At 42.8% G+C, this 22,494-nt stretch overlaps 1 protein-coding gene across 3 annotated transcripts in view; it reads right to left on the minus strand.

Moving 5' to 3' along the window:
- The window catches only part of SLC2A9 (solute carrier family 2 member 9), a 130,715-nt gene that overhangs the window by 89,843 nt on the left and 18,378 nt on the right, over positions 1–22,494 (minus strand). For 2 of the 3 annotated variants that reach the window (XM_009559516.2, XM_054066104.1), the window contains exons 2-7: positions 20,692–20,787; positions 17,737–17,819; positions 10,427–10,525; positions 3,295–3,455; positions 2,065–2,189; positions 575–720 (exon numbers count right to left, since the gene is read on the minus strand). In XM_009559516.2, the coding sequence (XP_009557811.2) occupies positions 575–720; positions 2,065–2,189; positions 3,295–3,455; positions 10,427–10,525; positions 17,737–17,796 (591 nt within the window). In that variant the 5' untranslated portion in view covers positions 17,797–17,819; positions 20,692–20,787. Of the gene's footprint in view, positions 1–574; positions 721–2,064; positions 2,190–3,294; positions 3,456–10,426; positions 10,526–14,363; positions 14,551–17,736; positions 17,820–20,691; positions 20,788–22,494 lie in introns of those variants that run through there. The other variant, XM_054066103.1, reaches the window with a different exon arrangement.

The raw sequence follows: 22,494 nt of genomic DNA on the forward strand, positions 1-22,494 counted from the left end.
TCAGAGTAATGACGACATCCAGTGGCAACCAAGTTAATTTCAGCCTACAACAGCATGATAACCTCTTATATGAACACATACTATCTCTTTCAATAAAGGTGTAAATTAACGCTGTACTTTCACCTCCAAATCTAAAAGCATGACTGCATTACAAGAATATTTACAAAACCTGGGCAAGAGACTTCGTTTTCAGGTTCTTGTATGAATTCTAAACAAGCCTTTCTCAGTTCTGTCTCACTTTGAAAAATTATAAATGAAAAAAAACTTTTATGAACTTGATACTCAAAGAAACCAGAAACCAGCAAAAATAAACGTACGTCAAGAAAGGGTGGGGTTTTGTGTAAGAAAACCTGCATATGCACATACACAGGCTGCTGAAGCTGTTAAAATTGTCTGCCACATCTACCAAACTGAGTCAACACATACATGTTTTTAAAAGGCACAAAGAAACCACTCATCAAAGTGCTTCAAAGCAAAAACCACAATGTTGCCATTTTCCCTCTTGCAAGGAACTCAAAGTATTAAAGTATAAAACTTTGTATTCTTTCAAAGAAAAAAATTGTTAAATACTTACTTGACCAAATATTTCTGGCAGCCCCAAAACTTGACCAGTGAAAACACCAATACAGATGAAAATTGCTGTGAACTGACCCAATGAACCACGGATTTCCTTAGGAGATATTTCACTCAAATACATGGGAAGGGCACTCAGAGAAATGCCTATGAAGAAAGGAAAAAAACCCATATATTAAGTCAAATTGTGTTTTCATGATGCTAGGTACAAACCAAACATCTATTGGAAGGAGTCTGAGTGCTAGTCTGCTCACAAGGGTGACATAAAAACATGCAAAGAACAGAATTATATCTATCTACAGATAATATGAATTATCTTCTCTGCATGTTTAATTACTCTTGCATGATTTAATAACCATTGGATGGATTATCTGTTACAGATGTATAGTGATGTGCATATGCTGCTATTTGATGAGAAGCATCAAAGGTTACTCAGAGATGAGAATCACCAGAAGAACGATTTTATGTTTCAATTTTCTTCACTCCAAAGCAAGCAAAATCATGTTAGTACCGGTAGGAAAATAATCAAACGTATCAGGCAGAGAGAGTGGGCACCGTCAGATGAAATACTTTTAATGTAAAGAGTATTAAAAAGTATTAGCAGATGCTCCCTTCAATACAGGCTTACAGCTACAATGAACTGTTAATAGCAGCCATAAAGTAACGTGGAGAATGCTGCTCAGAGCCAGGAGAAAACAGATGCATGACCCTGGTTAGTACAACTGACAATATTTACAAAGCTTCAGTTGCCTGGTGGTCATGTGAGAGAAAAATTAGCAGTCAGCACCAAAATTACCCATGAAATTCACATTGCAAGTGACAGACACACCTACTTTCAAACAACTGTGGTTTGTGCTTGCTAACAACACAAAGATTGTCAGGAAGCGATTTGGTGATGCAAAGGTCAAAGCATTTTCCGTTGTTTAGAGTGGGGTAATAATGCTGAAAGTGTAAATCAAATTAATTTATCAAGTCTGTCTCTACTTAGGCAAATACTTCTCACCATTTACTGATCTGTGAAATAACTGAGAACCTCACCGCTAGCTGGAAGACTATTCTAGTGCATCAGTGCCTCCATGATTTACTTCTAAACTGGGAAAACCATGTTGCTAGCAGCGAATGATGATGTAGCAAACCTTCCACTTAACCCTACTGGTATCACCATGGGATCCAACAACTGCTAAGCACAAAGCGGCAAGCAGCTTTAATAAACTACACCCTCCTAGCCAAAGGATTTTCATAGTACGAAGACAGATATCCTTTGCCAGGGCTAGAGGATGAAATGGGGAGGACAGCAGTGGCTAGTATCCATTCCAGTGTCTTCTCTAATCAAGTCCTCTGACCTTTACTCTGCTTGTTTGCCCCCATGCAATCAGTGTGGCTGGTCCCTGAAATGCATCTTTAATATAAAAAAAGATCTAACTGGGGGATAGGAGAAAGATTATGTATGTCATCAGCATTTTGGGTATGTATAGTGTGCTAAAAGCTTACCTGCATCAACACCCATTATAATGCGGCCCAGTATGAGCATTTCAAATGACCCTGCCACCAAGGAGAGGGACATCAACAATGCAGCTGTTACTGCAAACACATTATTGAGGACCAATGTACATTTCCTAAAAGAAAAAGATATATTATGTAGACACTAGCATCATGACAGTTAAATCTAGTCATATTCACAGCACACTAGGTTCTTATTCTCAAATATCCATTGATAGAAGCAAAAAATGCCTCTTGCATATTGTGCACAGTTCCACAATACAACACTATACCCAAATGTTCCACTTCCAAACCTATGAAACAGCTTTAAAATGAAACACACCATAGGGAACTAAAGAGCAGTACTTCAAAGACATAGCAATTAGGCATCCTACACATCCTAAGAAGCCAAGTACCACGCCCAAGACTCTATATGAATATAACAACCGTACTCTGGGTAGATATATGCATGTAAAAGCCAGAAAATATACACCAGATAGCAATAAGCTGATATAAAGGCATTTTCATGCTATATATGTTTTTTCCATTTTGAGAACTTCCCAACACTGGCATATTTATGTCATTATAATTCATCTTTGAACTCATAATATTAAAAACAAACACTGAGTAGTGTAATTACAATTAGTAAGTAATTACTTACTACTTGTAGAGCTAGGAAAAAAAAAAAAAAACTTGGCCTCGCAGCAGTGACAAAAATCATCCTCTTTCCAAAAAGTATTGAAATTAACCAAAATATTGATTTACCTTCCTCCTTCAATCTAAAGCAGCCAGACAAAAAATGTGAAACAAAAATATTTCTTCCAAAGACAAGAAATGTCCTTCAAGGAAAATCATTATTTTGTTGAAAAAAAATACAAAGGAAACAATGAAAATACATTTTAAAAATTTCAAAACATCTCAATTTCTCATCGACACTATACACCTATTTTTTTTACAGTTTTCATCTTATGGAATTTTCTGCTCAAGTTTGAGAGATTCATTAATTCAACGGTGACTTGTAAGTTTCATAACTTCTGCAGAAGGAAATACTTTACAGAAGATATGATATGTAGGATTTCATAGGCCTTGACAGTCAGATTCAAACACTGACGTTCAAGATCTCATTTCCTGAGCACATGGAAGAAGACTGGTTAAAGGTTTTTAAAGAAATAAAAGTAAAGCCTTCTGGAGAGGTCAAGTGAGAAACTACTTTAGAAACGACAAGGTTTCCAACGTACTTACCGCCCGAAGAATTTCACAATTGGGGTAACAATAATGGCACCCACGAGTCCACCAATGGCAAAAATAGAAACAGTTACAGACCAGAGGAGAGTCAGTGTGCTTTCATCCACCGAGAAGCCGTATCTTCTTTCCCAAGTTTCATTGTAAAATTTCTTGATATACTGAAAGAAAATATGTCATAATAACATATGTAAAAATCACTCTTTAAGAACAAAACTTAGAGAAACAGAATTAAAAAAAAACAGTAGTTAGCTTGCAGGAATCAGTCCTGCTCTTCTATCTTTTCCTCAAAAAAATGGCGTAGAGGCAACTGCGATACAGTCTGAATCAGTCAAAGCACACATTCATTAAAGTACATGTCAGTCATAAACAAGGTGAGGAAAAAAAACAAGAGATAGACATGAATGCAGAAGGTGCTCATAAAAAAGAAACTCCTGTAAAGCAGGGGTGTTACCATTTAGGCTGTCAATACAACATTAACAGCCTAATTGTTTGTTTTAACCTCACTGTGTACACATACCTAAACATTTCAGTCTGAACTGGAGCTTAGTGTTCAGACAGAATCACAGAATACTTGAGGTTGGAGGGACTTCTGGAGGTCAGTTCATCCAGCCTCCGTCCTCAAGCAGGACTGGAGTCAGGCGCCCAGGAACATGCCTGGAAGTTTTGACTATCTCTACGGGGGGAGACTCCACAAAATCATGCCATCCATGCTTGGCAAGGTACTGCATATCAGCTGAGCTCTGCTCACTGTGCATATACATACTTCACTCAGGCAGGTGACATATCACTATCTAGCTAACAGTTTTTTGGACAAGCCAAGGTGTACTGCCTAGCACCTGCTATCATTTTTTAAAAAAGAACACACACAAATTTATTAATGCTAATTACTGTTAGTCAGTGGTAATTCATCATTCTTACTTCGACAGTTTAACTGCTTTTTAATGGATGTATGAGAATAACTTGGTGGGAGGGGGAAAGGGAGAGGGACAGCAAGAAAGGGAGAGGAGGCTCCAGTAGCAGGTAGAGGTGAAAATATCTTGAAGAGGTTGGTGAATTGGCAGAAATGCAAAGGTAATGAAAAGGAAGGGAGTTGCAACCTATTTCTGCCAGATGGCAACATGACTGACATCAAGAGAAGAGTTTGGCTTTTTTTACAGGACAAAGCACCAAAAGCCATACGCTGATAGGTTTGCAGGCATGGGAGTTCACATGTAACTGAAAATTTTCTATGAAATTTCCTAAGATGCTTTAAAAGTTGCAAAAGCACAAATCCTTTTAGCAAAACTCTACACTGTGCTTACCACAAAACAAGATTTATCTCTATTTTGTATTTCAGTCCCAAAACACAAATCTGATTTGCTCAAAATGAAGTGCCTTTCACAAGTCTATGTTTTTCCAAAGGGTCAGTATTGTAAAAGTGAGTGATTCTACCAATTCTTTAGCATAACACTACCAAAAAAAAAAAAAAGTGGATTTAAAACAACTAGCATTCACGGACTGAGCAAAGGAGGGAGGATGCATTCACTTTTGCACTGTATTTATGACATTGCCACATCTGATAGCCATACGAAAATCAAGGAACTACTAAGCCAAGCAATGAAAGATAACATTTTTCTCCCAAAGAATTTACAGCCAAGACAAATAACTGTTAGAGGAGAGGGGCAACAGCTGATGGCTGTCAGTTTGATACTGATGGGGGAAAAAAGCCCACAGTATCAGTCCAAAAGAGCTAGTTGTCTGACACCATTAAAATTAAGAAACACAAATCAATTTTATAAGCATGTTATAGCTTCTCCTCTTCAAATTTACATAAGCTGATTTTTGAAATAAATTCAGGCTGCTTAACAGCATAAGCAATTTCTTTTCAGTAATGAAAGACACATCAAGTACAAAATCAACCACCAAAGATACAAACTTATCTGCGAGATAAGCTGGTTCTTTTAAGAAATGAAAACCTGAGACTTATCTTCTAAGTTTTCAGCTATTCTGAGATCTACACCTTCTCCCACGGCAGCTTAATTTCCATAAGAATCTTCTATAAGGGTCCTTCCAGTGTATATTTTGAAAGTCCAAGTGCTTCTTGAACCTCTGGAGAACTCCTGACAGATGCCTGAGCCAAAGCTCTCCTTTGCAAAAGCCACGCCAGCTCTTCCCTAAATTCTCATTTTCTACTACAGTTTCTGTGAGTTTGTCAAGTAACTAATAACTAATTCTTAGCATGTATGCTTCACAGTTTTTTTAAAGTCACATTAGCCCTCCCAATCTCTCTACTACTGAGGCTATTTAAAAAGAAGCTGAACTGTGACATGAAGTCTGTATTTCAAGGTATTTTTCAGTCTTACACAAATGTTACGGTATTTTGTCAACCTGATACAAAATTCACACTAATTTTATTCCATGACTCCACCAACTTTTCAGCTTCTCCACTACACTCCCTATAAAGAAGGCTCCAGCATGGGACCTCCCCAGACTTTTTCAGTCTATAATATTAATTCACGTTTCTTGCTCTGCCCTTGCATTTTCCGAACAAAGTTTCCCAACTTTGCCTATTGGTCTTGTATTGCTCCCTCTGTCTCGATGAGTTTTTTGCCTGCTGAAAGCACCCAAACTCCATTTCTCACAGTATTCTGCTTGAAAAACTGGCTACCACTGGCCTGGACAGGTGCAGCCTCTGCTGGGTTAAAAATTGGCTGAGTAGCCACGTCCAGAGTTGTGGTAAATGAAGCTAAATCCAGCTAGAGGCTGGTCACAAGTGGTGTTTCCCAAGGCTCAGTCCCTAACCAAAGTCTACAAGGAGTAGTAGTTGACTGATACCTCAGTTCATTAAGCTAGTAGTGCTATGGTGGGAAGTAAGGGGAATAAGTTATATATATATTTATACATATGTATAAAAGGGATGTATTTTTAGTAAAGTAAATATTTTCCTTATCTCTTTAACTGTAAATAACTTACACCAAGGAAGGGATGAGCTGATCATTAAAGAAGAAAAATGACCTTATGAATAGTGACAAAGGTAACTCACAAACGGTGATAACCATTGAAGTGGATGACACAGCAGGCTATACAATTTTGCAATAGTCTTAATTTCCCTGTATCAGCTCTAAAAGGAATACAGAGCTGCAGCTGCCTGCAGGAAGGGGGCACGGGCTGCACAGCAGTAAACAGCAGAGACTTCACTTCCCACACAGAGCACAAAGCACAGCATTGTTCTATAAATCTTGGCCACAACTGTTTCATGGAATGAATTGTAGAAATGCAGCTCAAAAAAAGACAGCTTCAACTTGTATTCAATTAATGCACTTGTCTTCTTACTGCCAAATGCTCCCATATGTTCTTAATAGGTTCTGGTAACTCTTTGAACAAGCCATTGGAGACTTCTGATTCTGGGTTTCTTGTGTGGTCAAGCACTGTGTGCGGAGGGAAGCACACCTAAAATGGGCTACTGCTTTTTCCCACAGAAAGGTAGGGAATGAGTGGGAAGTAACCTCTGCTCTAAGCAGAGCTGGTGCAGGGGTATTCCATGCAGTGTGATGAGCTGGCACAACTTTCAGGACCGAAAAGAAATGTACACAAGAATTTACAAAGAGTTCTTCAACGCTTCAGTCTTAAATGAACTTTCCCTTCACCCCCAGCTCCCAGTTCAGTCATCATGCTGATGTGTTCAGTCCCAAGACACTGGAAATATCCCATGTTTTAGTCAGCAGTCATTATCAAGCATTTTTTCGACGCCTCTCAAAGCATCACACAGTCCTTCTCTACAGCTGGAGGACTTCAGATATCAAAAGAAATTATGCTGAAGTAAATAAAAGTAGAAGATATCCAACAGCCTATGGAGAGATGGTCATACAATCCAGGTGGTAAGCTACATGTCACTAGAACAAGTTATTTGTCCTGACAAGCTTATAAATGAAACCCAGTTTACAGATTTTAGGAATTACTGCAGTCTCAATATTACCTCTTATAACTGTGGTGTTTATTTACAGCTAAAAGCTGCTCCCCTTCAGTTATCCTCAGTCATCTCACATCAGTATTCCCAAAGGGTCACCTTGCAGCAGGCTAATTTGGTGACGTACAGGGGGAAAACAGATGGGGCAAAAGTTCCTTTTCTTGTGCTGCAAGAAGCATAGCTTTGCTATGGCTTGCTCTTCTCCACCATGGCTACAAGCAGGACTCAGGCTCTCCCCTTCAACCTGCTGACCATGGCTCTGGGGACAGGAACAGGCAGATTAAACCTGGGGCTAGAGAGAGGACCAAAGGCCACACTGGTATTTTGCTCTTGAGCTACAGAGCTACGTATTCCTCATCAGTAGGATGCATAAGAGCTCCTTAGCCCAAGTTAACGTATGGCTTAACATCAATATAAAGGACACAAAGTTCTCTACCAAATACCACAACACTATGCTGGCAAAGGGCAGACGTCATGCATACATATCAACGGTATGACCAAAGCCATTAACATGGTGCCCTATTTCAGTCCCAAGAACAACTGTAAAGATTTCAAGCAAAAATGGACAATTCTGGAAGTAATACTAACCACAAAGTCTGAATTTAGCATTTGTCATGGTACGGTTGCACCTTCAACCTCCCCACCCACACTCTGGTCACTCCTATAATCTATTGCAGGGTTCAAGTCGAAGCTCCTGAGTGCTGCCAAGCAGTGTGCCCTATCATTCTTTCTTTCCATTATTCCTGCAGAAAGCATCAGGAGAACTCTGATTACCAGGACAGTCCATTTTTTTAAACAGCACTTAAAACTTGAAAAATCACATCATTTTCACTGCACTGTTGACAGTACTGAGGCAGTACAGGAAGGATGTCTACCAAAAGGACAATCAGTGTCATTGCTCAGAATTTCAGCTTCATGTTGATTTCTTCTAAGCCATGTTTATCTTCTGATGACTGCAAGGTGAAGTGATGCCTAGATGTGTCATGCTAGAATAAACACCCCATCTGTCTAACATGTGTTACTGGTAGAAAAAATACCAGGAGCTTCAAGAAAATTCCCAGAGGGCATGGTAAGACTTCCTAGTCCTTTGGGTCACCAGTTTACCAAACAAAATACAAATACGAAGCATAAGTTTTTTTAAAAAAATCTTCTTTCATTATTTGCATAAATATTGCACCTTTCTTTAAAGTGACAAGCCTGTTTACATGGAAACATGGCCACACATTTTTGTAAGAGATTTCCATAGGAGAAGAAGCTTAGGTTTGGAAGGGAACTAATTTGAAATGGAATTTCCACAGTTAGTTCGCAAAATTTGCTAGCAACTTTTTCAAAACAGTGTTGCTTGCAATTCCACTACATTGCTGTATTGAATTTGCATGGCCAGGCTTTGGTAGCAGAGGGCTACGGGGTGGCTTCTTTGAGAAGAAGCTTCCCCCATGTCCAGTAGAGCCAGGACTGGCTGGGTCTAAGACAGACCCATCACTGGCCAAGGCCAAACCCATCAGCAATGGTGGTAGCACCTTTGCAGTAACATAGTTAAAAAGAGGGAAAACAAAACTCGCACAACAGAAAACTGCAGCTGAAGAGGGGAGTGAGAATACGTGAAACAATTCTGCAGACACCGAGATCAGTGAATAACAAGGGTGAGGAGGTGCTCCAGGCACCAGAGCAGAAATTCCCCTGCAGCCTATGGTGAAGACCATAGTGAGGCAGGCTGCCCCCCTTCAGCCCATGGAGGGCTCCACGCCGGAGCAGGTGGATGCACTCGAAGGAGACTGTGCCATGCGGGAAGCCCATGCTGAAGCAGGACCTGTGAACCCATGAAGAGAGAAGCCCACGCTGGAGCAGGCTTGCTGGCAGGGCTTGTGACTCCATGGGGGATCAGCAATGGAGCAGTCTGTTCCCAAAGGACTGCACCCCATGGAATGTACTCATGCTGGAGCAGCTCATGAAGAACAGTAGCCTGTGGTAAGGACTCGCGTTGCAGACATTTGTGAAGAACTGCATCCTATGAGGAGGACTCACATTGGAGAAGTTCATGGGGAACTGGGAGTTCGTGGTGAACTGGGAGTTCATGGGAGGGACCCCATGCTGGAGCAGAGGAAGAGGGTGAGGAGCCTAACCCTGTGGAGGAAGGAGTCGCAGGCAGAAACATGTGACGAACTGACTGCAATGCCCATTCCCCATCACCCTGTGCTGCTCAGGGGGAGGACGCAGAGAGTTTTAGAGTGAAGTTAAGCCTGGGAAAAAGAGGTGGAGGGAAAGTGTTTTAAGACTGACTTTTATTTCTCATTACCCTACTCTGATCTGATTGGTAATAAACAAAACTAATTTCCCCGAGTTGAGTCTGTTTTGCCTGTGATGGCAATTGGTGAATGATCTCTCCCTGTCCTTATGTCAACCCATGAGGCTTCTGCTATATTTTCTCTCTCTGTCCAGCTGAGGGGAGTGACAGAGCAGCTTTGGTGAGCTGCTTTGGTGGGCACCTTGTGTCCAGGCAGGATCAACCACCACAACTGCTTGCTGCTGTGCTTGACTGAATGAAGCAGATCTCTAGACAGCCAGCGTAAAAAGAAAATGTTCAGACTTACATTTGTGATAACTAATATTTTAATGAAATACTGTACACTGATTCCACAGTGCTCTATTCCATATGTTGCAGACAATAAATGGTCAATATAACAGTATCGAATTCAGAACCAAACAAGGCACCACCACAAATCACAGAAGCTGCCCATTATCTGACAGGAAGCAAGAGGCATTATTTATAACATTGGTACAGTGGGAATGAAATGCTGCGCAACACTCCTGAACTGAATGATGTAAACAGAAGTTGCTGAACATGTGTGCAGAGCTACTCGTTAGGAAGATAAACTATTAAGAACACTTTATCACACAAAAGCGTGCAAGAAGATTTAGTATTATTCTGGGCTTGGAGAGAATGAAAACCAAACCACATGCACCTGCTCACCTCAACAGCAGTATTTAGTTTCCTGACAGCTACTGAATTTGTGAAAACCTCATGGACAGCAGAAAAACTTTCAGGCAAAGATAAGTTCCTTTACAAGATTTAACCTCTTCTGCTATATCAGGAGGATTATAAAAGCAGGATATTAAGAAGCACACTAGCTGGACAAGGCTGCCCTCTACTGATATTAAATTCCAGTTTTGTCAGTCACTTACCACCGCAGGAGCGTTCACCACTGAGAGATTGTACCCATAAAGAAAGGATGATCCAAAAGCACCAGTTAAAGAGGCTATTATTAGACTCCCAGACCAATTCTGAAAAACAAAGAAAACATGTAACCATTGTTAGTACACTTTAAACTAACATACCTCAGGTTTTAAATACTCCTTACACTATCCTGCGTAGTTTCTGCAGGCAGATCTCCTTGCTGCAGAACAGTGACCTGAAACACTTCAACTTTCTGCAACCCAAGGAACAGTAAATTTGAAGTGACAGCATCTCAGTTAACATTAACTGAGACATAAGTAAACATCTGAACTTCTTTCAACCTTGCAGATTTTCGCTGCAAGCATCTCATCAGCGCCCACACCAAGAAGTAAAATGATGGAGAAACATACTATCAAAGGAAACTGTTGGCAACATGCCATTTACAACAAATCAAGTAGTAGCCTATATTTGATACAATGGGTCTGTGGGTGAACCTGACTTAGGTGAAAGCCTGGGAGACTGTGTGCCCCCAGTCCCAGGACTGGATCACAACAGTGAGGATTACTGGAACTGTGACCCCCAAAACTAAAATTCTGTCTACAAACTAGGTTTTGTAACCCCAGTGCAAGTCTCCATCAGTAACATGCTGCCATGCACACTCTGTTGGAGATGCCATTTGTCCTTTCCCCCCAGTTACACACCCGTAATCCCCTTTCTCAGCTCTTCTACATTCCCCTCATGCTGTTTTCAGTCCACCTCTGCTAACAGTTTCTTCTCCTACATCAGCTGTTGAATAAAAGGTTGGACTGCTTATATACTGAAGTTTGCCAGATGATTTGAGAGATTTTGCATTTTAGGGTCTTTTCCACCTTCACCAGTATTACTTTTTGCCACTCAGTTCTGCTCCATTACAGAAAGCAGCAGAAGCGAACATTGCGATACCTAAGAGACATTAGTGTTCTGGTGGCTAGTCAGTTGTGAATATCATTCTGTAGATTATGTAAGACAACTCGCCTTTATTGACTATTGAATAAATTCAAGTGGATGGCTACTTAACATGTTTTGAATTTTAAAAAGAAACAAAACAATTTTGCTAAGAACCTAGAATTTCAGGCTCAGCCCTCTGTCACTTTATGTCCAGCCTCACCACTCACTGAGCCCTCAATTCTTCCAAAGGGAGAAAAACTTGCTTAAGCAGGCCTAACAAACTCACTTTCGGTTATATCACTTACAGCAGTCGCAGCAGGTTAACAGTCAATACATTCTGTCAACTGCACAAAGCTGTACATTTGCTTTGAAAATGAAGACTTGGACCATAAACTAGGTTTGTGTAGCTAGCACGTAGCATAGCAGCAGCAACAATGCACTGGAACAACCTCTACCAGCCTCACAGGGCAACTGAATGCACCGTTGTTGTTAGCATGTGCCAGAGTTAACTTTCCACACTGTTGTGATCCATAAAGAAGGGATGAGATACTCCGGTGCCGGGTCAGGGACCACAGCACACAGCCCTGTGCGCAGGGTCTGCCACGCTCTGTAGCAGCCATTCCTGAGGGCTCAAAACACACCCTGTGGGACAGACGAGCATTCTTAACTTCTTCAGGATGTGTGGGAACTTCTAAAAAGATTACACAGTTCATTAACCAGCTTGTTTTCAGTCGGGTCAGGAGGAAGTGTACGGGGGCGGGGGGAAAGCCTCATGCAAGAAATGTATCCCGTGGAGTTTATTACATAAGGCAAATGCTATTTCTTATTATTAGCCAGCTTCTTAAAATGAACCTGCCACACACACAAAGCTTTGCACCGCTACTTTGGCAGAAAAAGCAGAAATTTTGACACAAGGCTTTACTTAGATTCTAGTGAGAACACCTCATACTATGTAGCTTTTATTTCTCTACCACACACAAGCATTCTTACACGTGGGAGGAACTGCTACCACTCTGAACTAATGACTCTGATGACAATATTCCTGGAGGTCTACCAGGCTGCTCCCAAAGGGTTTAGAAATGATAAGTACAAGTTCAGAAGTGCTATGCGGTAATCTTAATGCAATATTGCTAAAGGGCTTTGCTCCAACAGCATTACATCGATCAGAAATATCCTGCAAACAAAATGAGTCAGACCATACAGCCTAATGTTTATTAAAAAGTGCAGTGAATGCTTAAACCTTTCAGGACAATCACATTAGACGCACATGAGGCTCAATGGAAGATAATGCAGGGCAACTCTCAAAAAAAAGCACTGCTGAATTACAAAATCCCATATCCACTTTATATTTTCAAGCTTTGTAAATAGTGGGTTTAGAGCCTACTTCAATACTAAGAATCTTTCAAGTATACAGCTTGCTTCAGAAAACCTCAGAGTTTCTCCATTCGGAGTTTTACAGTTCTTGGAACACCAACTTCTCTACGACCTGTCTCCTCACACACTATTTTAAATATTTGCTCAGGCTTCAGCAACACCAGATAAGAGATGAAAGCACAATGAAGCAAGAATGCAAAAAAAAACCAAAACCGCCAACCTGTTGTTCAGAAAAACATTAACCCTGTGGCAACATTAACAAAAGGAAAAGCAACACCCTATGTATTTTATAGTGACCAGGAAACAAGAAGGTGACCACACCTTCCTTATAGGTGTTCCTTAACTTCACTGCCATCCGTGTGCTCACGTGTCGCTGCCGTCAGCACACGGACAGGTAGGTGTGACCGCCACCACAGCAATTAAGTGTTCAGTCAGGAAAGTTGCATGCCAGTTCACAGCAAAGCCCTGAGAGCTGCCCACCTGTTTTGGTCTTACTACAGGTCCCAAGGCACCGTGCTCTCAAAGATGCTTTTCACAACTCCTGCTCTTGTTCAGCGCAGAGCCTTTGGGTCAACTACTGTGAGCCTTAAATTGCTTTTTTTTAAAAAAAAATGTACGCCAGTTCGCATTTCAGTTTTCAAAACACAGTTTAGAATGTTGTACGTCGGTTAGTTAGTTACAAACCCCTTCTCAGATCAAAACACAACTGCAAGTGCACGTAAGGAAGTTTTACCACTCTTAAAGGGATATTGGCAAGACTTCCTACCGATCGTTTGGATTCTGGAGCACCTTATCGGATACCTCAAAGTGTTCCAGCTTTAGGGAATCGGGGAGCAAGCACTTTGAGGGTGGTTTTTCACTGAACAGGGAAGTGGTCATGGCATCAGGTCAAGGAGAGCCTGGATGATGCTTTTTTAGTCCTACGGTCCAGTTTTAGGCAGTGCTGTCAGGAGCAGGGAGTCGGACTCGATGATCCTTACGGGCCGCTTCCAACTTGTGATATTCCACGATTGTAAGCGATCGCGGCCGCTCCCGTTCGGCACCCGCTCCCTCGGGTCGTCCTGTCCCTCGGGGCCGCGGGAGAGCGGGGAAGACCTCCAAGCCTCCCCCCTGCAGGTCTTACCCTCGCACCAGGGCTCGCCGACACAGCTGTGCGGGGGAGAAGCGGCTCAGCTCCGCCTGCGCCCGCCGCTCTCCCCGCGCTGCCCTCCGCCCGTCCTCTGCAGCCCCGCGGTATTTTTAGCTCTGCCTCTCCCGCAACGACAACTTTCCGAGGGGAGAAGGGCTCGGCGGCGCCGCGCGGGCAATGAACTGGAATTCGGGGATGAGATGATATTTGGGAAAGAACTGATATTTGGGAAAGAACTGATATTCAGGGAAGAATTGCTACCACCCCCCGGCTCTCGGGGGAGCCAGCAGGGAGCTACTCCAGCTCCCGCAGCCGCCGCGCACCAGCCTCGCTCTTTCCTCCCTTCCCACCACGCTGGAAAAACGAGTGCAATCGCCCCCCTGTCCGGTTTGCTGCGCCCGAGGCTCAGCGCAGGCCGGGCTCCCCGCCTGGCTCCCGCCCCACCGCTCAAAAGGGTCATTTTGAACCCAGAAACGCCGCGGGGGTGCGTGTGGGGGGCGCCCCGCGCTACTTACGCCGCCGCCGCCCCGCGGTCCCCGCGCCACCAGCGCCGCCGCCTCGCGCCGCGCCGCGCGCTCCATTCCGCCCCCCCCCCCCGCGCGGCGGCCCCGGCGGAGGGAGGCGGGAGAGCCCCGGGGCGGCTGTTTGCCGCCCGGCACGTAACTTAAAGCGAATGCTCGTGCCCTCCGCTCCCGAGTGTGGTTTCCCTGCACGCCTCTTCCCTCAGTGGGGGGGATTTAAACGCGGCGATGCAGGGAAATGCCAGGAGCGGGTGTTCCTCACGGCTTGCGGGGGTGCCCCACGCCACAGGTCTGCAAACCCGAGCTGCCTTTCTGGGAGCGAGACGCTGGAGGAAGAAGAAAGGTTTTCTCCTTCATTAAACAGTGCCATTTAGTATCTTTTTCAATGATATTGACAGTGAGATCGAGTGCACCTGCAGCAAGTTTGCAGGTGACACCAAGGTGAGTGGTGCAGTTGTCACACCAGGAAGACAGGATGTCATCCAGAGGGACCTGGACAGGCTGGAGAAGTGGGGCTGTGAGAACATCCTGAGGTTCAACAAGGCCAAGTGCAAGGTTCTACACCTGGATCGGGGCAATCCCCAATTTCAATACAGGATGGGAGATGATGTTAATGAGAGCAGTCCTGTGGAGAAGGACTTGGGGGTGCAGATTGACAAGAAGATGCTTGACATGAGCCGGCAATGTGCACTCGCAGGCCAGAAGGCCAACCATATCCTGGGCTGCATCAAAAGAAGTGTGGCCAGCAGGTCAAGGGAGGTGATTCTGCCCCTCTATTCCTTTCCTGGGAGACCTCATCTGGACCACTGTGTCCAGTTCTGGAATCCTGAACGTAAGGATATTGAACTGTCGGAACAGGTCCAGAGGAGGGTTACAAAGATGATCAGAGGTCTGGAGCACCTCCCATGTGAGGACTGGCTGAGAGAGCTGGACTCTTGCAGCCTGGAGAAGAGGATGCTCCAAGGACATCTTATAGTGACCTTCCTGTACCTGAAAGGGGCTACAAGAAAGTGGGGAGGGACTGTTCACAAAGGCTTGTAGTGATAGGACTAGGGGAAATGGGTATAAACTGGAGAGGGACAGATTTGGGCTAGACATCAGGAAGAATTTCTTCACCATGAGGGTGGTGAGGCACTGGAACAGGTTGCCTAAGAGAAGTTGTGGCTGCCCCATCCCTGGAGGTGTTCAAGGCCAGGTTGGATGGGGCCTTGGGCAGCCTGATCTAGTGAGAAGTGTCCCTGCCCATGGCATGGGGGTTGGAACTGAATGATCTTTAAGGTCTCTTCCAACCCAAACTGTTCTCTGATTCTATGGTCTTGTCAAGACTGAAAAGATAGCACAAGACTTGTAACCATTTTAAGATGCTAACCACACAGCATATGGATGTTTCCACAGCCTGAGAAGGTTTAAATCTGACACAGCGCGGTACTGCTGTGTAACTGATGGCAATTAGATATGCTACCTGGGAAGATAAAAGCTTTTAGCTATTATTTTTGAAGGTACCTATTTGCAAACATTGGGATTTTGAACTGCTAAGAGTTAAACTACACCATCTAGTTGGCAGTGGATGAGTATAAAGTGCTTCTGGGAACTATTCCCAGATGGCTGCAGTTAATATTGGTGTAAATCTGTGCTGTTTCCACATCTGACATGCTACATACCGCACAACTAGCTTAGTTAGATTTCTCAGACACAGTGAGTAACGCCATAAAGCACTGCAGGTTTGAAAGCGGCTTATGATGCAGCAACTCGGAAGTGTCAAGTTGAGCAGTGTTTGAATAGAAAGCCAGATGCTACTCATTAACATCTAAAATGATCATACACATGGAGAAATGTCAGTATATATAGATACTCCAGACATCATTTATGATATCTGAATAGAAAGCTGCCTGGCAGAAAAGGGCTTGGGGGTGGTGGTTGACAACCAGCTGAACATGAGCCGAAGTGTGCCCAGGTGGCCAGGAAGGCCAACTGCATCCTGGCTTGTGTCAGAAATGGTGTGGCCAGCAGGAGTAGGAAAATTATTGTGCCCCTGTACGTGGTCCTGGTGGGCACACACATCAGATACTGTGTTCAGCTTTGGGCCTCTTACTACAACAAAGATATTGAGGCACTGGAGTGTGTCCAGAGAAGGTCAATGAAGCTGGTGAAGGGGCTAGAGAGCAAGTATTATGAGGAGCAGCTGAGGGAACTGGGCCTATTTAGTCCAGAGAAAAAGAGGCTGAATGGAGACATTATCGCTGTATACAATTACCTGAAAGGAGGTTGTAGTGAGATAGGTGTTTGTCTCCTCTCTCAAGTAAATAGCAACAAGACAAGAGAAAGTGGCCTCAGGTTGCATCAGAGGAGGTTTAGATTGGATATTAGCAAATATTTCTTTACTGAAAGAGTGGAAGCATTGAAACAGGGTGCCCGTGGAAATGGTGGAGTCACTAGTCCCTGGAGGTGTTAAAAAACATGTAGACGTGGCGCTTAGGAATGTGGTTTAGTAGGCATGGCGGTGTTCAGTTGATGATTGGACTTTATGATCTTAGAGGTCTTTTCAAACCTTAATGATTCTATGATTTCATAGGCAGTAAAAGAGTCAAGTTAGAATCAAGCCTCTAAAATGTATGTGAGATGAATCAGACACCTATATTTTATTTAGTTTTATTTTACATAGCGTACTGCAAATATGGCTGCACATGATTAATAGGTACGTAATCCCTCACCTTAACACACTCACAGTTTTTGAGCTTTTACAGTTGTCATTCGTAAGTTAGAGAAACTAAACACATGCTACTATCTACACACCTCTAATTTCCATCCTGTCAGTTTCCCCTTGCTCAAATATCCGTGTTCCCATCGAAAGAAACATACATTGCTCTTTTGTTACATGTTAGAGTAGATGGAGAGAAAGGAGAATATATAGGTTTGCAGATTCTTTTAGAATACAGGTGTTGCAGATAAAAATCAAAAAGCTTTTTCCTGTATCCTACTGGAGTTTCAGAAGTTTGAAAGCACAGAAAGTGTTCTCTGACATCTTACTCTTGCCCTCGGTGAGGGAGTCTCTCCCATAAAAAAAGTCTTTAACCTACCCTAAAGTTACTTAATCCCAATATGGTTTGCCCAAACCATTATTTTTTTTGTCTTGTTCAAAAACAGACATTACATGAGAAAAGAGAAACAGGAAAAATGAGAGGCCTCACGGTAAGCCCATTGCCACTCCAGGTACCAAAGGGAGAGAGGAAACAACCACATTCCTGTGTTTAGGACACTAAGCCAATGCCTGCAAGTATTCATATAGGTTCCAAATAGTTATTTTTTCACCTCCTGTCCCCAGACAGCAAACAAATGTGGTGATAGAGGATTTGGGGAATTAACTCACCTTTTTCTTCACCAGCTTATTTTCTTTCACCTCACCATTGCTTTGTTGTTTGTTCTCCATTCTGTTACCCTTTTAGGTAATAGCTGTAGAAGAAAAGAGGGAAAGGTGTACTCTTCAGCTGCAACAGTTGTTTTCAAGGTGGGGGGTGTGTGTGGTGAGTGTGTGTGTGTTTCGTTTATGTAAAAAAAAAAATCACAACAAAATTGCCATAAATTTGACCCAGCAAGGACTTGAAAACCTGTAATACATCTAGGTATTTCCTTCAAAAGTCAGACTGTCATTTAAGAAGGTGTAGTAACAAACTGAATCTAGTTTTGAGAGCAACCAAAACACACATGTTAACTATGCTTAAGCTTAAGGGCTGCATGCTCTTTAGAGCGGGCACAGTACTTCCTAGCACAGGTAAAGCACAAAGAAAAGAGCTACTGTATCAGGCCCTTTGGTAAACATGCTGTCTGTGACAGAAAAGGAACATCAGTCCCACTGCAACAGTAAAAGGAGTTTAGATAGTCAGGTGGAACTACAAATGTTTGAGTTGCAGCCATGACATTTGGATTAATTGGTAGTATGATTCTAGTTATTATTAGAGCTTGTATTAGCTAGGACATTGCTTGGATGGATTTGCAAAGGAGGGGTCCATTTATTTACTGATCTGTCAAGAAGATTCTTGCCTGACCATCACCATATTTGCTTTAATAATATTAAAGGACAATTTAATCATCATTTATTAAGAAACTAAACTGGTTTCTAGGGTTTCAGGGAGGATGGGTAATCTGTTATTAACACTGTTTCATTGTATTATCTTGGGCAGTGTATCAGTCTCTTCAGTTCATTTGGAGTATGGATTACTGGGTTCTAGCTCAGTATCTTCAAATGACAGCACATTTCAAGATCTTCGCTCACTTGAACATTATGATAACATTAGGTCCACTTTCAAATGCAAGTCACCTTGTAGATAAGACAAGAATCTACAAGGCAGTGAGATATAATACGTGGAGAGTAACAGTTTATTGAAACAGCAGCTTACAGTGGAAACTGTGTTGAGGCCATCACATAAGAGGTTTTTTAAGAAATTGTGCCCTATGGAAGTACTGGCAATACTGAGGCAAGTACTTCAGATTGTTCCAAGAAATCAGGGTGAGCTTTTAAGCAAGAGAAGTTATACATGACAGCACCCTGTAAGTGCTAAAGCCAGAAAAATCGCCTTCTTCCCTCTCTGCTTTCCAGTGCAGACAATACCAAAATCCTGCAAACAACTTCTTTCCCTCTGCTGCCAAGGACCTTAGTCAATTCCTGCTAAGTTACTCTTCCAAAAGATCTTGAAAGCTTTTCTTGAAAGGCAACTGTATTTCAATTTATAAGAGAGTTGCTCAATCTCAAAGAGTTCACTTGGCCCATGCCACATTTAAAAAGCTTACCAAAAATGCTTGCTCACTGCAGCACCCTCATGCTCTACAGTATTTCATGTATGGATAGCGTCAATAATTGAATTAATGAAAGTTCTGACAGAACATGAACAAAGCATCAAATTGGAATTAAGAGCTTACAAGAGGGTATATGGGGTATATATATTCTGTTTCAGTAAACAGAAACAGCACAGGCTCAATCAGAAACAATCTGCCAAGCATCTAAAGAGATCTAACTCCACCTTACAGCTAAGACAGTAGCAAGGATAACTTATGCCTGCCTTCCCTTGTCACATTTTTCATATGGCTGAATCTTCCTCTTGTTCTTTGAGCAGACTTAAACACTTAAGACAGGTCTGTTGTGTGAATGAAGAATTAATGAATATTTCTGGATCCATATCTCAAGCAGCTGGCACTAGCAATATGAACTTAAGTAGTCCTTTCCCTTATTTGTTAAAACATTTCAGCGAATGACCACCACCAACAGGGCAAAATTCAGATTCTTTCAGCTAAGGGGAATGTCACTTCTTTAGATTTTTGTCAGACACTGCAATCTGAAGACCAAGTTTCTGCTTGCAGTAATCATGTGTCTTCCCTGCGCTCAAGTCAGTGAGACTGCAAAAGCAACACTGACAAATCCATGCAGGATTTCAGTGATTTCTACTCCCAGTCTAGACTTCATTTTTGTGTCATATTGAATGCCTGTTCTGGATACGGTAATATTCCTTTTTCTACAGTCAAGTAGATAGCTTTAAAAAAGTTGTGAAAGTGGGGTTACCTAAAATACAGGAGGGACAGTTTAGTCTGAAACCTTCTGCAGATGGTACACTGTTAGCAATTGACTTCCATTTTCTCCTCAAATAGTTTTGTTTAGCTAAATATATTCTGGTAAAAAGGAGACTGTACAAATCAATGCTTCTTATACTGTTTATGGAAAATATCGAACAGTTCCAATATTAAGGTACCATTGCTGGAGTCAGGCGTAGCATAACTTTAATTTGGCACAGAACGTTCCTATGGTACTGAACCATTTAGCAACTGTTGCTGTCAAATAGTGTAGACATCCCAGCTTCCAGAAATACCTTTTCTCTTAAGTAATCACTCGACAGTGTTAAAAAGCATGTATGAATTTTTCCTGTATCTGTAGTATGAGTCCTAAAGCATCTTTACAAGATGAATTGTTGTGTCTGGATGTTAGCAATTCATACAAGTCACAATCTGATCTCTTCCAGTGAGAAGGAGAAAGATTTAATTTCTATTTCAAAAGGAAGGTGGTTTTTTTTAATGTAAAGTGGGAAGAAAATTAAGCTATTTTCTGTAGAAATCTATTAACCATCAGAGGAAAAGAGGTATTTCAGAGTTAAGAACTGCTTATATAGAAGGCGAGTACTTGACTAACACAGGAAACTATTTGTTCACAATTTTCACATAATCTCAGTCTATACCAAGATAAATCTGTCCTTCCGTCCCCAAGTGAAACCCTTGAGAACATTACTAAATTTGAGAACTTACTCCCAAATATCAAGTCTAATTTCTAGGTGGTACTCACCCACTTATCCAAAATACTCTTCACTTCCAGTGATTTCTGAAGTTCCGTGCAGTTCTGAAGCAGCCCTCTTCAGGATTGCTACAGCAGCCTTCTTCCCTGAAACAGGGACAGTTAAATCACTGAATTAGACTCAGAGCCAGCTTTAACTCTTTTATACCTTTTCAGAAGTAATAAATAATTAACAGTAAAAGCAATGAATAGTATGACACTTAAGCTGGAATTCATGCAATAAATCTTTCCTACCCAACAGAAAATAAACTGCTTTGTATGACTGCCATACAATACAAGAGGTCTTTGTTTCAGTCACCACAGAACGTGAAAAAACTTTACTTCCCACACTCAAACCAAAAGACATTTGCAATGCAAGTGCCTGAGGCTAAGACTTGCATTCATATACTCTTACCCAATTACAAGTGACCAGGTGGAGGGACACCCACAGAATACTACATCCTGTGAATGTTTTTTAACAGTGATGTGTTGGGCCAGTACTTGTGCATGTGAGACTGTATGTAACTTATCAGGAGTCATCCCTTTGAAAGGCTAGGACAAGATATTCTGTAAAGTAGCAGAAACCACAGTAGTTTGTAAAAAGATTGACCTTGCCTGCTCTCTGGCTTTGTGCCATAGAGAGGAACTCCATATCTGTGTTAGTTTAACTACCAACAACACGCAAGTCGGGACAAGGGTGTAGGAGTTCCAACTTTGATTTTCACAGAATCACAGAATCACAGAATCACACAAGGTTGGAAAGGACCCATTGGATCATCGAGTCCAACCGTTCCTAACACTCCCTAAACCATGTCCCTAAGTACTTCATCCACCCGTTCCTTAAACACCTCCAGGGAAGGCGACTCGACCACCTCCCTGGGCAGCCTGTTCCAGTACCCAATGACTCTTACTGTGAAGAATTTTTTTCTGATATCCAACCTGAACCTCCCCTGACGGAGCTTCAGGCCATTCCCTCTAGTCCTGTCCCCTGTCACTTGGGAGAAGAGGCCAGCTCCCTCCTCTCCACAACCTCCTTTCAGGTAGTTGTAGAGAGTAATAAGGTCTCCCCTCAGCCTCCTCTTCTCAAGGCTAAACAACCCCAGCTCTCTCAGCCGCTCCTCATAAGACTTGTTCTCCAGCCCCCTCACCAGCTTTGTTGCTCTTCTCTGGACACGCTCCAGAGCCTCAACATCCTTCTTGTGGTGAGGGGCCCAGAACTGAACACAGTATTCGAGGTGCGGTCTCACCAGTGCCGAGTACAGAGGGAGAATAACCTCCCTGGACCTGCTGGTGACCCCATTTCTGATACAAGCCAAGATGCCATTGGCCTTCTTGGCCACCTGGGCACACTGCTGGCTCATGTTCAGTCGGCTGTCAACCAGCACCCCCAGGTCCTTCTCTTCTGTGCAGCTCTCCAGCCATTCTTCCCCCAGTCTGTAGCGCTGCATAGGGTTGTTGTGCCCCAAGTGCAGGACCCGGCATTTGGTCTTGTTAAACCTCATCCCATTGGTCTCGGCCCAGCAGTCCAGCCTGTTCAGATCCCTTTGCAGAGCCTCCCTACCCTCCAGCAGGTCGACACTTCCTCCCAGCTTAGTGTCATCTGCAAACTTGCTGAGGGTGCACTCAATGCCTTCATCCAGGTCATTGATAAAGACATTGAACAGAGCTGGACCCAGTACTGAGCCCTGAGGAACTCCACTTGTGACTGGCCTCCAGCTGGAGTTAACTCCATTGACCACCACTCTCTGGGCCCGGCCATCCAACCAGTTTTCAACCCAGGAGAGTGTGCGCCTGTCCAGGCCAGAGGCTGACAGT

Source organism: Cuculus canorus, chromosome 4 (assembly GCF_017976375.1).
Source record: "Cuculus canorus isolate bCucCan1 chromosome 4, bCucCan1.pri, whole genome shotgun sequence".
Classification (NCBI taxonomy): Eukaryota; Metazoa; Chordata; class Aves; order Cuculiformes; family Cuculidae; genus Cuculus; species Cuculus canorus.